The sequence below is a fragment of the Ailuropoda melanoleuca genome, chromosome 15, assembly GCF_002007445.2.
Source record: "Ailuropoda melanoleuca isolate Jingjing chromosome 15, ASM200744v2, whole genome shotgun sequence".
Classification (NCBI taxonomy): domain Eukaryota; kingdom Metazoa; phylum Chordata; class Mammalia; order Carnivora; family Ursidae; genus Ailuropoda; species Ailuropoda melanoleuca.
Window position 1 is genome coordinate 23356381 of NC_048232.1, and position 17832 is coordinate 23374212.

General features: G+C 39.1%; 1 protein-coding gene across 7 annotated transcripts in view; it reads left to right on the forward strand.

Moving 5' to 3' along the window:
- MYO3A (myosin IIIA) overlaps positions 1 to 17832 on the forward strand; it is a 236746-nt gene that overhangs the window by 64689 nt on the left and 154225 nt on the right. For all 7 annotated transcript variants that reach the window (XR_004620761.1, XR_004620760.1, XM_034643926.1 and 4 more), the window contains one exon: positions 2447 to 2602. Coding sequence is in view for 5 of the 7 variants with exons in the window: in XM_034643926.1 (XP_034499817.1) it covers positions 2447 to 2602 (156 nt within the window). In the remaining 2 variants the exon portion in view is untranslated. The remainder of the gene's footprint in view (positions 1 to 2446; positions 2603 to 17832) is intronic.

Genomic DNA, 17832 nt, shown 5'->3' on the forward strand with positions numbered 1-17832 from the left:
AATAATAATAATAATAATAATAAATAAGGTAAGGGATGACCCCAGGTTGTAAATGGGAGACAGGGGGCATTAAGATTACACGTGTCAGGGGCTCCTGGGTGGCTCAGTTGGTTAAGCCTCTGCTCTCAGCTCAGGTCATGATCCCAGGGTCCTGGGATTGAGTCCCAAGTCAGGTTCCTTGCTCAGCGGGGAGCCTGCTTCTCCCTCTGCCTCTGCTGCTCCCCCTGCTCATGCTCTCTCTCTCTTAAATAAATAAAATCTTTTTTTTTTTAAAGATTTTATTTATTTATTTGACAAAGATAGAGACAACCAGCGAGAGAGGGAACACAAGCAGGGGGAGTGGGAGAGGAAGAAGCAGGCTCATAGCAGAGGAGCCTGATGTGGGGCTCGATCCCATAACGCCGGGATCACGCCCTGAGCCGAAGGCACACGCTTAACCGCTGTGCCACCCAGGCGCCCCCTTAAATAAATAAAATCTTAAAAAAAAAAATAATGTATGTTAGACACCACTCAGAAAATGTAGAAAGGGCAAAGAAAGTGGAGGAACCAGTCATACACATACCGCAATCATCGGTTAAACCATCTCCTTATTCCTTTATTCCTGTGAAGACAAGAGGCTTAGAGTTGAGGGGTGTGAAAACCCAAGGATTGATAGTCCATTTTGTTCTCCAGATTTCACACGAGCATCTGTTACTGAGTATGGACTGTGCTCTACGGAATATTTGATAAAGGGCAGTCAAACGTCACACATCTCCTGGGAGAATCACTGGTAACTGCAAAAGGCTTCCCATAATTCGTAGTTGTGCCCCACATCTGCAGTGCTTCCACACAGATCCTCAGTGGAACTTGGTGACTTTGACACATTTCATACGGTTTCACCTCTGTAAAGCCTTTCCCGATTTCCTCCAGGCAGCCAGTTAGCCTTCTGCCCCGTGTGCTATCGCTGCGTTTGCTTCCTCTTCCGCTGGTAACACCCATTTAGATGCCTCTTTTCCCAGCGAGACAGTAACTGCAGGGCACCCGACGTGCCTCACTTGTCCCTGTAACGCCACTGTCCAGCAGCGTGCCTGGTTCATACCAGCTATTTGATACCGTGTTACTGGGATCAAAGAATTTCATATGTGACTGCACTCAATCCATTGAGCAGGTGCTACAGATGTTAGAAGTGGATGCATTCTGTTGAACTAAATGATCAGGAAGTGTACTTGTTCTTACGTTCAGGTATCATCATCCTGATTCCTTAGCTTATTTCACCATCCTTGGGAAATCCGTTACTGGTTAAGCCCAGGAAAATAAATTGCCAAATCATCATCCCAGGAGGAATAACAGTACAGATTAGAAATGCCACTGCCTAAGTCAAGGCATGGGCTGCTCCTTCCACTTTTCTTTTTTCTTTCTTTTTCTGTGTCGCCAAGTGTTAGCCCACCTCTGACCAGTTGTCTCAGAAGCGCAGATCCTTTGAATCCCAGGGTGGGAAGGGTCCTGGAAATTGATACAGCCCAAACCATACCCAGAGCGTAAGAGTGGCCATCCCATCAGGATGTCCTTATCCCTAATAAAGGTGATCCTACCCAGTATAGCCCATTCTAACTTTGAAAAGCCTCGCTGTTGAAAAGTTCTTCCTTATGCTGCTCTGAAGTCTCTTTCTCTCTTAATTCCACGAATCGATCCTGGGTTCTTTGTCTCTTGTGACCACTGAAAACCGGTCTAATCCCTCTTCCGAATATTTGAAGACAGCTGTCATGACTGATTCAATGTCCTGATTGTTCAAATGTCCGCCCTGTGATGCTGTTTCAAGTGTCCTCCCTAACTTTATCCTTTCTCATGCTACGATCTCGTTGAACCTACCAAGAGGTGTAGCGTGCTTTAGTACATCTGCTATACATATAGACCTCCAAAACTGTCCAGTGATGGGGCATTTAAACATCCCCAGTGTGTTAGTTTAACAGTTTTATCACGCAGCAAGAAAGAGACCAATGGAGAAGCCTTTAAAAGCATTAGGGGAGGGAAACTGAAAAGTTGGTTTTAATTTTAGATAAGCTTTCAAACTGTAATGACTATGATGCTTCATTCTTTAGCTGCTGGCTTGTAAAGGAGACAGCAGGCGAGACCGCATTTAATCACCACTATGCCAGCATGCTTGCTGGGGCCCTAGGCAGTCCTGCTTGGTCTGAAGTTGCTGAGGCTACATGGCATTGCTCACAGATGTGCCCACTTTCACAAACAAGCATTTCGTCATATTGCAGGCCAGCATTCTTGAGATATGCTTCTCAGGACGGACACTTGTGAGGAGCATTGCTCTCCTGTGTTACAGTAGTTTTTAGGAATATGAATAATAATGTCAAACCTCGAACTTATCTAGTAATTACATGTTTGCTCTTTCTTTCTTTCTCTCTGTCTCTGTCTCTGTCTCTCTCTCTTTTTTTTTTTTTTTTTTCCAGTGCAGGTGCTTGACTAAAGATTATGAAAAGCGTCCAACAGTGTCAGCTCTTTTACAGCATAAATTCATTACTCAAATTGAGGGCAAAGATGTGATGTTGCAAAAACAACTCATGGAATTCATCAACATTCATCAAGGCATGGGAGGCACAGAAAAGGCCAGGTAATCAAATAATATCTTCATTCGCAAAGTCCAAACTTCATCTAACAATGCTGAACAGTTTTATAATGCAGTAGTTGTGAAGGTGAGAAGAGAAGTCGTTTAAGAAAGTTCACTGTGGTTTCGAGATAAGGGGATACTTGCATGAAAAGTGAATTCACACGTTGCGTTGCATCCCAGTACTAGTAGCATTGCTTGCAGCATTTTCTAAGCAACTTCATCAGACTACAGAATGTAAACTTCAGTAGATGATTAGTATTGGCATGTATTTTCTTGTGTTTTCTGCTCTTTTGTAAAGTTAAGGTATCTTACATTTGAGATTTAAAAAAACATAAACCTTGAAAGACTCCCTGATAAGTGTTATTTCTTGGTATCATTTTTTCTGGCTAAACTGTATTCAGAAATCATTTTAAATATCATTACTCCTACTTCCTATTTGGGTTTCTCATAATCTACTATGTATAGTTTATGTAATATTGAATATGCTTTTTATTTATTATAGATAGTATATATGTTAATTTCGGGGGATTTAGAAGATATAGAGAAGTATATAATAAAATCAATCACGTATAACGTTTTAATCTGTAACCTTTAAGTATCTTATGAATGGATATATATTTTTAAAAAATTAGAATAACATTTATATGTGTTCTGGAGCCTGCTTTTTTTTTTCTTTGTAATTCCCATCACCTATTTCACCCATCCCCCCCATACTCTCTCCCCTCTGGCAACCACCAGTTTGTTCTCTGTATTTATGAGTCTGTTTTGGGGTTTTGTGTTTTTTTTGTTTATTTGTTTTGTTTTTTAGATTCCACCTATAAGTGAAATGATAGAATATTTGTCTCTCTCTGTTGGGTTTGTTTTACCTAGCATAATATCCTCTAGGTCCATCCGTGTTGTTCAAATGCCAAGATCTCATTCTTTTTATAGCTGAGTAATATTCCATTGTGTGTGTGTGTGTATATATATATATATATATATATATATATATATATCACAATATATCACATCTTCTTTACCCATTCACCTTTCCATAGACACTTGGGTTGTGTCCGTATCTTGACTATTATAAATGCTGCCACAGTGAACACAGCGGTGCAAATATCTTTTCAAATTAGTGTTTTCCTTTTCTTTGGGTAAATAGCTGCTAGTAGAATTACTGGATTGTATGGTATTGCTATTTTATATTTTTTGAGAAATCTCCATACTGTTTTGCACAGTAGCTGCACCAGCTTACGTTCCCACCAACAGTGTGTGAGCTGTCCCTTTTTTCCACATCCTTGCCAACATTTATTATTTCTTGTCTTTTTGCTACTAGCCATTCTGACAGGTGTGAGGTGATATCTCATTGTGGTTTTGATTTGTATTTCCCTGTTGATTAGGGATCTTGAACATCTTTTCATGTGTCTGTTGGCCATCTGTATATCTTTGGAAAAATGTCTATTCAGGTCTTCTTCCCATTTTTAATCAGATTATTTGTTAGCGTTGGGTTGTATAAGTTCTTTATATATTTTGGATATTAAATCCCTTATTGGGTATATCATTTGCACATATCTTTTCCCATTCGGTAGGTTGCGTTTTCATTTTGTTGATGGTCTCCTTTGTTTTGCAAAAGCTTTTTATTTTGATGTAATCCTGATAGTTTATTTCTGCTTTTGTTTTCCTTGCCTGAAGAAACATATCCATAAATAATGTTGCTAAGGCCAACGTTCAAGAGACTACCGCTTATGTTGTCTTTTAGTTTTATGGTTTCAGGTCTCACATTTAGGTCTTAATCCATCTTGAGTTTATTTTTGTATAAGAAAGAGGTCCAGTTTCATTCTTTAAATATAGCTGCCCAGCCTTCCCAACACCACTGAAGAAACTGTCTTTACCCCATTATATATTCTTGCCTCCTTTTTCATAGATTAATTGTTCATAGAAGAATAGGGTTTTTTTCTGGGCTCTCAATCCTCTTCCATTGATCTATGTGTTGGAGCCTGCTTTTTTCCACTAAACAGTGAATATCCATGTCATTAAATGCATGTCACTCATATCATTCTACCAGAGATTTTTTTAATTGCTGCAAGCATTACCTTGCTTGACTATTCAATGATTAATTTAAATAATCTCCTATTATTAGATATTTAGGTTGTTACTAATTGTTTCTATCCCTAATAAGTAACATTATAATGAACAGAGTTGCACATGGATCTCTTATTTCCTTAAGATGAATTCCTAGAGACAGTGCCAAGTCAAAGAGTAGTCTTTTGTAGTTTCAGGTTATTCTTGAGAATTCTATTAGTTTCATTTAAGGAGCATATCACCATTTAAGGGCTAAGTTAGGAGAAGTGAGTAGAAAGTAGTGCATGTCTTAAAAGGTGATTCTGTTTGAATTCCTGTCAGGGGTTACATGTTTCATTCCTATTTGTTTAATGCCTAACTGTGTGCCAGACATTGTTAAGACTTTATATTATCTCACGTGATTCTACAACACCCCTGAGCGAAGTGTTCTCGTACACTCCATCTTTACAACTGAGAAGAACCAAAGTTTGCAGATTAACTAATTAACTTATACAAGGCTGCACAGGTAATGAATGACGTAGCAGGAATTCAAATCCTGATCCCTAAGCCCAGGCCTTATTCACATGAGTAGACAGAGTAATGATGGTAGACATCTCTGGAGGTAATAGGGCTTGCCTATATGAGTTTACAGCCTTGCTGGAGAGACAAAACTCATACCTATAGTGAGGAAGCATTACGTTGTGAGTGGAATGAATTACAGAGAAGAAGGAAGGAGTCATGTAGTTTACAGTGAGGAGGTGGCCGTGGGCTCATGCATGTCCTTCCTTCCTTGTTTGTGTGTCTACAGTTCCATAGTCATCCACAATCCCATTCTTCCCAGAGCAAGTGGACAAACAACAAGCAGACAAACAAAACGAACAGAAATTGAAGTGTACCAGCATTGTGTCAGGTGCTCAAGAACTATGTCAACAACTATGGGGAATTTGAGATTTTACCTTATTTACAAGCTAATAAGTTGACCTGCCAATTTCAAGCATATTTGCAGAAGATACGAGACTCCAGGATCAGAGACAAAGGGCCTTACTATTCTTGTTAAGCCAGCAACATGAGTTTTATATTCATGTTGGTGGTTCTTGCCCCACGAGTCCCAGTGCTGATATGGAATGGCCTAGATGGATGGGTATACACAATGAGTTTGCCACATAGCGTAGGAACCTTGAGCTTGGGAAACTGTGGTCTTTGAAAAGCAAAGGACTAACGAACCTGCCCAAACTTTGTCCTAGAGCAGACATTATCTTTACTATCCTGTTCAGCAAACAACAAAACTTTCATCTGGAGAGAGACGTTATCTCTAACTTCCAAGACCATTTGCTATATAAGCATCTTTGGAAATATAGTCTGGGAAAAAAGCTAACATAAGACATACAGAAATGGGAGAGACCCATGGATAATTTTCTCCCAACATTCAAGCATCATAAGAATGGTTGAAAAACACAATATTTAGATTCTAAGCCTTTTGCTCTAAGTTCCAGAGATCAAAATAAAGAATTACTGAAAACAACTCTATATTGGGCACTGTGTTAGTCTCAACCCTTGTGTTTCTGAGTCACAAAATTGATTCTTGTTTATCTTATTAAGGATTCAGAATATGTTTTCAATATGAGAACTTCTGTTTCACTCAGTTGTGGAAAATTTTCAGTCATCAGTCCGTTAAATATTGATCTCTTACTCTTTTTATTTTCTACTTCTAAGAGATAAATACTGCAACGTCCCAACATACATTATGTGTCTTATACTTTCTCTTTTATGTTTGTCATTCCTTTATCAATCTCTGCTATATTTTGGGTGATTTCTTAAAACTTGTTTCTCAATGCACTAATTCTTGGAATAGGACTCGTCTAGAGTTACCCTGTATACTTACTTTTCATGCTGATATATCTGTCAACAGCTGTATTTTTCATTTCTACAATTTCTTGCTTTTTGTAAACATTCTTTATTCATATCTGACTTTATATCTGGCTGTTCATATCTGGCTAATTTATTTTTTTCTTTTTTTTTGTGAATGTAATTCTTTTCTTTTTCTCTGTAGACTCTTTAACAGTCATTTTTTGATTTGCGTTTCAACCAGGGTGAATTGTCCTGATTATTGAGTTTATTTGTTTCCTTAATATTTGGTTTTCTTCTGGGGTTTAGAATTTTGGTTTGCTCTCCCACCCGGCATGGGAAGGGTTTTGCTCTGCTTTTTCTTTTCTTCTGCATTCTCTTCTCCTATTTTGGAAGTTTTGCCTTTGCCATAATCTGGCTTCAGGAGACTTTCTGCCTAACAGGGAATTGAGGATATTGCAGATCTGGTCATGGAGCCAGTAGGAAGTAGAGCCCATGTCTGTGCTTGGTCTTGCCATCGCAGGCACTTGACTGCATAAAAGGAAGAAGATGCAGAATTTTTTCAACGTTCTCTTCCAGGTAAGAGACACTGCTCCCCACATTCAGCTGCATTCTCTCTACCCAGCTTCGGTCAGGGCCTTCCGTGTAAGTGGGGCGTTTCATTTCCTTTACCACCTAGGCCTCTTCTGCCTTTTTCTAGTCCTGGACTTTGTGTCAGCCTATGGTTTCTGTGCTCTTACCCAGGGTGTATTTGACCTGTTAGGTCCACTCTCATGCTCATCTTGTTTTGGAGAATGTCTTTTTAATTTGACTTAAATTAAAGACAAATTTCTTTGTCTTTTTAATTGACTTAAAAATATTTTGAAAAATATTTTATCTTCCGTAAGTGTATATTTGGAGGGGGTGGGAGTAGAGTTTGAATCATTAATGCACAACACCCTTTGACCACAGATCTTAGTCGCCTGTCATAGGAGGAGGAAATATTTTCCTGCTCTTAGCACTTTTATGCTAGTTCTGAAGTGGGAAACATTCGGGCAAAAGAAAATATGCTGCGGGATGCCCCTGGCAACACCTTGGGAAGTAGTCTTCAAGATCAGGCAGAATGACTTGATTTGGTACAGTTCCCAACACTGGTAAAGTTGATCCAAAATCTGACTGTACTAAATCAACATAGTTAACTCAAAGCTGACATTTTTTTGTATGTGATATTAGCCTTTGAAATTGGATTGATGTATGTATTTGGCTGTATAATTTTTTAAAAATCATAATTCAGTTTTAAAGAAGATTGTCATACAATAAATTGAATACAAACGAGTACTTTAAATTTCCTGACAACAGCAAGGGGACAATGTTAGAAGGCAGTGTGGGATGGATACAGGAACTTTCTTTTTTAAGTCAGGTTGTTGTGGAAAAATAAGAATCAGACCGGCAAGAGACCAAGTGACACTTGGAGAAGTAGGAGAACTCAGATTTATTTTATGCTGGGGGACCCAGATGGGCTCGAGCTCAAAATTCTGGGCCCCGGGCAACGGGGTTATGGGGCTTTTATAGGGGACTGCCGGCAGTCAGTTTGCGGGGGCTATGCTGACTGCTGGTAGGTGGGTTTAAACTGGGCGAGTGGGGGCTGCTTTAGGCAGGAACAGTAGTGCAGGGAGCCTGTGGTGGGAAGCCTGTTTACAGAAGCAGAAAAGACTGGTTATCTCTTGCTCCCAGCAGGGCTTCTGGTTATCTCTAGCTTATTGTTAGTAACTTTCCACCTTCTGGGCGCTCCTGGCCTGGGCCTGCTCTGGGTGATTTTCCTCTTCAAAGGCGTGAATATAACAAGTTACTCTCATAATTTGCTCAGCTACTCTGAGGAATCAAGACGCATATGCATGCTGCAACTGCTTCTATGACAGACTCTCAAACCACAGAAATGCATTTTTCACAGGAGTTAAATCGACAATGTTAAAGCGCAGCCTGAATCAGTAAGAACTTTAAATTACAAAATATTTTAAAAGAGAAGTTTGGGTGGCTCAGTTGTTAAGCGTCTGCCTTCAGCTCAGGTCACGATCCCAGGGTCCTGGGATCGAGCCCCACATTGGGCTCCCTGCTTGGCGGGAAGCCTGCTTCTCCCTCTCCCGCTCCAACTGCTTGTATTCCCTCTCTCACTGGCTGTCTCTCTCTCTGTCAAATAAATAAAAATCTTAAGAAAAAAAAAAAGAGAGAAGTTTGGCTCTTGAATCCAGTATTTTAAAGTATTAAATTGCCTGATTGCATGGAAATAGATAAGAGTCATTTGTAATTGAAATATACTATCCAGCGTTCTTGACTAAAAACAACACAAGCCAATTTAAGAAGAAAAGCAATTGAGTGAAAAATAAAAGAAGGCTCAGAGAATGGAGAGGAAGCCAGTGAGCCAGGCTTAGGCCTGAAGCAAAGGAAGCCTTAAATAGCCTTCCCCAAGAGCTACCTGCTAAGAAGCCACCACTGACACCCACACTCCACGCTCCAAGTCCTGCAGCAACACTGGCTTCTGGAATGCCACAACCATCCCAAAATATTTCTAAACTGACCTTGAGCTTTGTCACTCCCTCAAGACTCTTCCATACAAGACCATCTGGTTCCCCATGCTTAGATCACAGTTCCATGTTATAGGTGAAAAAAAATGTGGTGAGAAACACTTGCTTCTCCCTTACATCCGGCATCTGTGAGGCAGAATCCTTTCTTGCAACCATCTTGGAATTTCTTCCCACAAAGGAAGGACATTTTGAGATACTAAAGCAATGAATTATGTAGAATATGGAAACAGGTTCCTGAAATTCTTTCTTTTCTGTATCTTGAACATTTACCTAAAAGTGTTATTTAAGGTATGATTTGCATTCCTTGTAAATAAAGGAAAAACCTAGCCAAGTACCTACTTGAACGATAAATCCCAAATTAGGATTTCATTTTGTGGGGCGCCTGGGTGGCTCAGTCGGTTAAGCTTCCAACTCTTCGTTCTGGCTCAGGTCATGATCTCACGGGCTGTGATCTCATGGGTCATGAGATCGAGCCCCACATCAGGCTCCATGCTCAGTGGGGAGTCTGCTTGAAAGATTCTCTCCCTCTGCCTCCCCCCCCACAACTAGCTATAAATAAATCAATAAACAAACAAATCTTATTAAAAATTTCATTTTGTGGTGCTTATATTATTAACATGTTACCTTTAAATTTTTCTTTTGCTTTATATACAAAGCAAAATAACTTAAATATTTTACTTGATACCCTCCATATGCTAGTGGTGATTAATTTTGATGTGTGTAAATTCTGTTTTGCATATAATTTTACAGAAGCAAAAAGGAATATTTGTAAGAATTTAGTAACTCAAGCATAGTTATTTCTTAGGCTAAAAATACTGACTGTATTTTGTGGTAGTCTTACAGTCACCCTACTTGTCCCAGCATATATGGTTTTCAAACCAGGATATAAGGCAACTTTGAGACATATCTGAAAGGATTAACAAATGAAAGACAAACTAAATTATCCAACCATTCAGTACTGAAAGCCTGGTTCAAGCTGTCAATTCTTTATTTAGGTATAAGACTTTATGTCATGTAAATTTAGTTGAATGGGATTTTGATTTTATAAAAAAAAGAAAAAAAAACAGAAAAATCAGTAGGAGGTAATAATAGGGTTTTTTCAGTGTGATACAATGCATGATTCTATTTTATTCTCTATTTTCTGGGCATGATAATTTTTCGCTAATGGCTGTAACTATGTCTTTGTGAGAATTATTCACCCTTTGGAACGTTTACTCATTTCCCTTAATATGTGAGAATTTTAAAATGCTTATCCTGGCTGCTCTTATAATAACCATTCTTTTGATTCCCACCTCTACAAGAATATTTCAAAGACATTTCAAACTGCACATGTCCAAAATTGAATTTATGCTGTCCCACCCAAAATTAGTTCTTGGTCCCTTTCTTATTAATGGTACCACCACTCAATTCCTTATGCCATCCAGAAATCTAGGGATTATCTTGACATAGTCTTCTTTCCTACTTTCTGTTTTTAGTCCATAGCACAACTAAATTTCTATGTCCCCGTTCAACCCAACACCAATGGTGATATAATCCTTGCCACCATGGAAATCATGGATTGAGATAATCCCGATGTTGTCTCAATATTTATTGAGGCCATTGTGTAAAGACCTGGATCACGTGCTACCAAAAGGGTCTGATGGCTAAAGCATATATAGTCTGTGTACCTGGGGACCTACTTTTTAGTAAAAGGGATAAGGCAAGCATGTAAATAACCATTATACAAAGTAAGACGTTCCAATCCTATGAAAGGAATACAGTGTCCTATGAGGGTTAGAAGAAGCAGAGAATGTTTATGGTAAAAGGAACAGGAAGGTTTATCTAGGAGGTGCCTTTGAATCAGCATTGGGATAAACAGGACTTAATCATGTATGAAAATAGAGTTGCCCCCCCGCTGAACGTTATTTCTAGAAAAAATAGCCTGAGAAAAATCATGAAAGCAAGAGGAAAGACAGTGCTCACAGAAAGACAACCATTTAATCAAAGTTGTAAGGGGAAAACTCAGAAATATGGTTGGAGATATCCACAGAGAGCCGACCACAGGGAGAGCACTGAGAGTCAGACAAGAGGTCTGACCAGTATTCTTGACAGCCCACACTGGGGATGCCCCTGGGGCACCCGTTTCCTGCTGTGCACCATCCTTTCATTGGTCCGAAAAGGTAAACTATAGATACAACAAGACAGACTATAGCAGTACTTTTGGATGCATTTTCCTTGTCCCCAGTATTTCTAACTAATTTAAAGCTTTTATATATATATATATATATATATATATATATANATATATATATATATATATAATTTTTTTTTTAAGTGAAAGAAGTTGGTCTCCATCATGTTTAATGATCAAGACATTAGTGGCTAGTGTTTGGCTATTTGGAGATGACAAATCTATTGATATATTTATTTCTATGTATTTGTGGGATGCTTTAATTGTTTAGTGTGTATGTCTGTGTGTGCACACCTACATTCTAAGTAAATTTTATTTTGGAAAATTCCAGTTTTATCTTGGCCAAAATAAGGGGTAAAGAAATTGTCCATGTGAGATCTAAGAGAAAAGTTCTCATTAAGGCACGAGCTGGTGACAGTGCCTGTCCAAGATAGGAAACTGAGAAAAATGACAGGTAGAGCTGGGGGAACGTAGTAAGGGCCCATCTAGGGCCAGGAAATTTAAAAAAGAAATGATAACTTATCCTTCCCTTACGCCCAAAATATTTCCTTATGCCTTTCTTTACTACTTCCTCTTCCAGAAAAGCTCCTAAATAAGAGCTAAATAGCTTTTAAACAAGGTCCCTGGAAGGAATTTTGTAAGAACAGTCTATTGAATAAGCATCCCGTGGGGAATAACATTATGAGTATCTCTGCTTTTAAGTCACAATAAATAAAGGAATTCAAATAAACAGGAAGAAGAAGTTGTTAAAATGTCCTAATAAGCTGTAAATAATTCCTAGTACTAAGTTATACTAATGCTTCAGAATAAAATACTTTACAAACAGAGTAAAAAACCACCAAGGAAAGGGAAAAAACCATCAAACACGGGGAAAAAAAAGACTTGTTCATGGTCGTTTTATATCCTGTCATGCAGAAGAGCTGGGGCCAGAACCTATTTGTCCTAACACCTCGTTCCGTTCCTGTCTGTATCATGCTGCCCTTTTTTTTCTTTTTCCTCCAGAGAATAATCATACCTAAATAGACTGTTATTACAGGAAGGGAACTTCTCTTCCATTTCCTTATCTGAGAGACCAGAAAACTGAAGCCCAGAGAAATCCAGTCCTACCAATTCAATAGCCTGTTCATGGCCAGCACAGGGCTATAGATCAAATCCTGTGATTTTCAGACCATCACTCTTACTAGTTTCTCTGTCCCTTACCAGAAGTAGAAGCTGGCATTCACAAAGCTGGTGATACAGAGTTTTTGTTGGACTTATTTGGGCTGCTTTGTATGATTTACTCATAATGGGCATTTTCGCTTCCACCAATTTCTTTGAGATCCTGCTGTTGGAGTATACGGAGTAGCGTATTCAAGGGTCAAGGAATCTTTGCTCACGTTTCCCTAGACTTCTTTGTTTTAATTAAGAGGGTAGTGTATAGAAATAACTAGGTCTAAAATGGCAGTCTAATTTACAGCATCTTTGAAATATTTGGGATATAGTCATGTACTAACTTGGTTTTAGTGACTGCTTGACAAGAGTTGATGAGTATCAACATCATGATCTTTTCATTTCTCTTGGAGAGGCCCTTATCTCTGTGATGAGTTTAAGGATTTGCATTTGTTATTAGTAGGTTAAGTTATCAGCGAGGGCCAACCAAATTGCATTAATTTATAAAAAACTTCATCCCATTTCTCTGGTAATTACTACTTGAAGTCATACCACACTCCAGGATTTCTTCTAGCATGCTATTTTTCAGTGTTTAGTTTTATTGAAGTCTGAAAGGACAAGTTCACAAGTTCTCAGCGGCTCCCAGTATGGCACTGATGACAGCATCCCCCCCACCCCATACTCTCACCCTGGCCATGAGGCCACTTGCTATGCTTTTTCATTCCTCTCTATTTGGGCTCATGCAATGTTCTCTCCTTGAAATCTCCCCTCTTCATTCTCTCTTTGAGAATATACTTCAAAACCATATCTCCACAAGTCAGTTCAGCACTTTTGAGACGCCTTTCCCCAAAGCCCCAAGTGTGTATTTACATTTTCTGTCCTCTCTGATCATGTAGCCCTTTGTTCCTGCTTCAAAGTCAGACAGCCCTAGATTCAAGTCCTCATCCTTCGGTGTACTAGTCCTGCCACGTACTAGTTCTGTGACTCTGAGCAAATTACTGAACCTCTCTTAGACCCAGTTAATCCTTGTTTTTGAAATGGGGTTGCAAATGATACCTACTCCATAAAGCTATGAGAATAAATGTAATAATGCCTAAAAAGCATGAGCAATGTAAGTTATCACCATCACTTAATTGTACTTATATACAATATATTTTGTGAATCTTAATCATGTTTGTATTTCCAGTGCTGGGTCCAGGACTTTGCACGTAGTGAGTGCTCAATAAATATACAGTTTACCCTTGAAAAGCATGAGGGGGGGCAACCTCTTGTGCAGTTGAAAATCCAAGTGTAACTTTTGACTCCCCAAAAACTGAACTACTAATAACCCACCATTGACCAGAAGGCTTACTGAGAACCTAACAGTCAATTAACACATTTTGCATATTATATGTATCATATACTGTACTTTTGCAATAAAATAATCTAGGAAGAAGAAAATGTTATTAAGAAAATCATAAGAAAATACATTTGCAGTACTGTACTGTATATCTTGAAAAAAATTCACATGCAAGAGGAGCCATGCAGTTCAAACTCATGTTGTTCAAGGAGCAACTGTATATAATCTTTTTTAATTCAAAATTTTATTTTTTTATTTGTCAAAGAGGGAGAGAGAGGGAGCATGCAAGCAGAGGGAGTGGCAGGCAGAGGGTTTAGAAGCAGACTCCCTCCTGAGCAAGGAGCCCAATTCGGGACTCCATCCCAGGACCCTGGGATCATGACCTAAGCCCAAGGCAGATGCTTAATTGACTGAGCCACCCGGGCATCCCAACTGTATATAATCTTGACTTGAAGAGTTTGGGTTGAGATCTGGAATAGAAAGCCCTCATCTGGCTTTATATATTTAATAGACACAATTAATAGTGCATTTATTTATTAACTGTAAAAAAAATGGAGAACCAACCTGAAAGATCTTTCTTGAGAGAAGGGTTTTTAATTTTTTTCTAGAGGAAACTTCTTTTTATAGTTCTCTTGCAGGGTTAGCGGCAGAAACAAAAAGGGGACTTGGGAAAAAATAATAAAATTTACATGAACATCTCATTTGTTTCTAAAATCATCTCTATGAAGTTGTGCTCTGTGGGTCATGGTCCTTCTTTCAGGATAGCACCATTGAGGCACAGCGAGCGCTTGCAGAGCTAGGGCTGGAAGTTCTCACTTTCATCTCTGTGTTGTTTCTTGAAATTCAGTTATTCATTTATCAGGAGGATCTAACCAATACCCCGAGGGTAAATCATGTGTTTTAGAGGTGTTTTGTTTTTTTTTTTAAAAGATTTTATTTATTTATTTGACAGAGATAGAGACAGCCAGCGAGAGAGGGAACACAAGCAGGGGGAGTGGGAGAGGAAGAAGCAGGCTCATAGCGGANTAGCGGAGGAGCCTGACGTGGGGCCATCCCATAACGCCGGGATCACGCCCTGAGCCAAAGGCAGACGCTTAACCGCTGTGCCACCCAGGCGCCCCTAGAGGTGTTTTGATAGTGGAAGTTATGGATTGAATGGATTTGGGCATGTCAGTGTCTTACTATTAACCAACACACAAGGTTCTATAATGTTGATGCTGGCTCTTGCAACAGAATATTGCATTTTCTGTTTGAAGCCACAATTTAAAAGGCTCAAGCTCTCATTATCACTTGGTTTTACCAGTTTCACCAACAGTTATTCATATGCTCCCACTTAATCTTTGCCTGCCTCACTCCATTACTTTTCTCAGATGGGAGCCATTGGAACCTTTTGCTTTGAAACATGTTTTGATTGTCTCTGCTTCTTAATTCTTTTGAAGGAATAATGAATATGAATATTAGTTTATTTATAAAAGTGACCCTTGCTTATTATTTAAAAACCCAATAAATACATAAAAATATAAAGAAGTTTTAGGAAATCCCTTGAAACCACAGCACCAAGAGGGGGAAAAAAAAAGACCCAACATAAACATTTGATGAATACAATTCCAGATTTCTTTCTGTATGTGTGTGTGTAGCAAGAGAGATAGGAAGTTTTTACAAATATGGAATTCTTCTATAAATACTATTTTTATTAAAATTTTTATTGATATATTATAAACTTCCATGCATTTGTAGGAAATAATACAGAGAGACCCATTTCCATCTACCCAATTTCCCTCCATGGTTACATTTCACAAAACTATATAAATACTGTGTTAAGTATTTTACTCAAATTTAACAGAAGAAAGAAATTTAGGGCAAAAAGGAAGAAATTGTTGAAAGTCAGATAAACGTTTATTTTCTTCACAAGACTTTTTGGCTTTTGCTAAAGATAAAAGGTTAGATTCATTTTGATTCGATTCTAGACAGTATGTATTACCCCCTTGCTCTGAAGAATGAACTTAGCATAGTTACATTTCCTCCCATCTCCTTGATTTCCACATCCTGGACTTGTTACACTCTTCTTTTGTGTAATCAATGCTTCACATTCGTAGTCTGTCTATAAGCCTAATTTCTAGGGCTGTTTAACCTTTTTTCTGTATATGTTGATTCAGTGTTCACCTCAAGTCTTTTTTACTATACCTTCCCTTTTCTGAGTGCCTTATTTTAATTATTCTCCTGGGTAGCTGAATTGTGTCATCTCATAGTTATTTCCAGAAAGCCTCAGACCCTAAGTTCTTGCTTTCTTGAGCTTTAATCTCAGTTTAGTTAGGTAAAATAGACTTCAGTTAGCATTTTCTATTCCTCAAAACATTGCCAACACTGTTCCACTCTGTCTTGGGCAGTGTGTACTGCTGTTGAGAGAGACAATGAGCCTCCTCCCTTTGTTCATGGCTGGTTCTTTTGGAGGATGTCTGTTGGGGGTCCGCCAAGCTGTGTCTTAGGATCCTTCCAGATCCATTTCACTTACACCCTGTGATGTGCGGGAGCCCGTTCATGCTGCCTCACGAGAGCCAATTGAATCTTTGTTCTTTTCTCTTTACTTTTGTGTACTTAACCCTTGTACATTACCCTGTCTGTGAATTCAGTCATGTCTATTCTACATTGTTTCTTCTATCATGATTTTTCCTCCATCCTTTTCTGATCACAGCCAACTCAGTTTTTATCTCTTTCTCTTTTCTTATAATGTGTTTATTAAAGCTTCATACCATCTCTTTCAAGAGAAAAAAAATCTTCAGATTTTTCCTTCTTAATGAGAAGATCATATAAGAAACATCTTTGAAGGATGGAGAACTTTTATCTGAAATTTTTCTGCAATTCTTTCCTGTGGTATATGTTCTTCATATGCCTTTTGCTTATAATCAGTCCTTAACTACTCCTTTTCCTCTTCTTCCTCCCCCCCCCCTTTGGTTAGAAGTATGTACAGTGATAAATGTCTTCTCAAGTGGGACTGGAAATAGCTGAGTGCTAGCCCCAAAAATAAGTGGGAACGGAGGAAGGATGATTTGAGAAGTCTTCAGATTCAATTAGGTTGATTCTCTTGAACACCCTCCTACCAAATCTGTGTTTTCTTTGTCTTCTCCTCTCAGTTTTGAACCATTACGAAATCACCGTACAAGGCCACTGGCCGGTACAAGCCCAGGGAGCACCATTCATACAGTGTTCTCTATGATGACAGTCTTTCTGTGTCATGACGTGTCTAGCATTTCAACTGTTGCTGCTTCCGCTCTCCCTTCATGCAGCCTTCCCCAGGCCACTGGCCACTCCTTTACTGGACACGTAGATGATAGGTCACTCTCTCCTGGTCCTCTCCCACCCCCTGCTTTCCTGAATATGAATCAGGTCTCATCAGGACTTTTTCCCACTTCCCAGTATGAGCCACTCATGCCCCTGGAACTGACAGCTCCAACCAAAGGTTCATTGAATCCACCTCTCAGGGCAGTGCACTTTCTTTCAGAAAAGTCTCTTTTCTGGAAATAACCATGTGATGACACAATTTAGCTACCCAAGAGAATAATTAAAATACAGAACTCAGAAAAGGGGAGGTCTAAGGAGTTATGTGTTGGTTCTCAGCTTCCTTTCTCATTTTAATACAGATTTCGCAGCATTTGACAGTTATGACTGTGGTTTGGGACTATGGCCATTTCTGTTTTTCATTAAAGAAAGACATTTTTCAAGTCTTCATCCTTCTTGTTTAGTGAGTTGTCAGGGAAGGGAGCAGTTACTTTACTCTGTGATCTCTAACTTGAAGAGACTGTTGCCCAGCTTCTTGATAAAATAGGACAGGGTGTGGATTATAGGTTCTCGCAGTTTTTGGATGCTTCTTGTTGGGGAGTCTGTGTTGTCCACCCTTGAGCCCCAGCATTTTCTGTGACTTCCTCAGTTAATAGAAGATAGCAGAAGTCAGGCTATGACACTTTTAAGCCCAGGCCTTAGAAAAATGGCAGTGTCTGCTTCACATCTCTTGGAACACTCTCTGAGAGCCCAGAACTGCCATGAAGGAAGTGTGACTAACCATGGTCACCAAGCTGGAGAGAGACACATGTCAGCCACTCTGGTCAACAATCCTAGTTGAGCCAGCCTC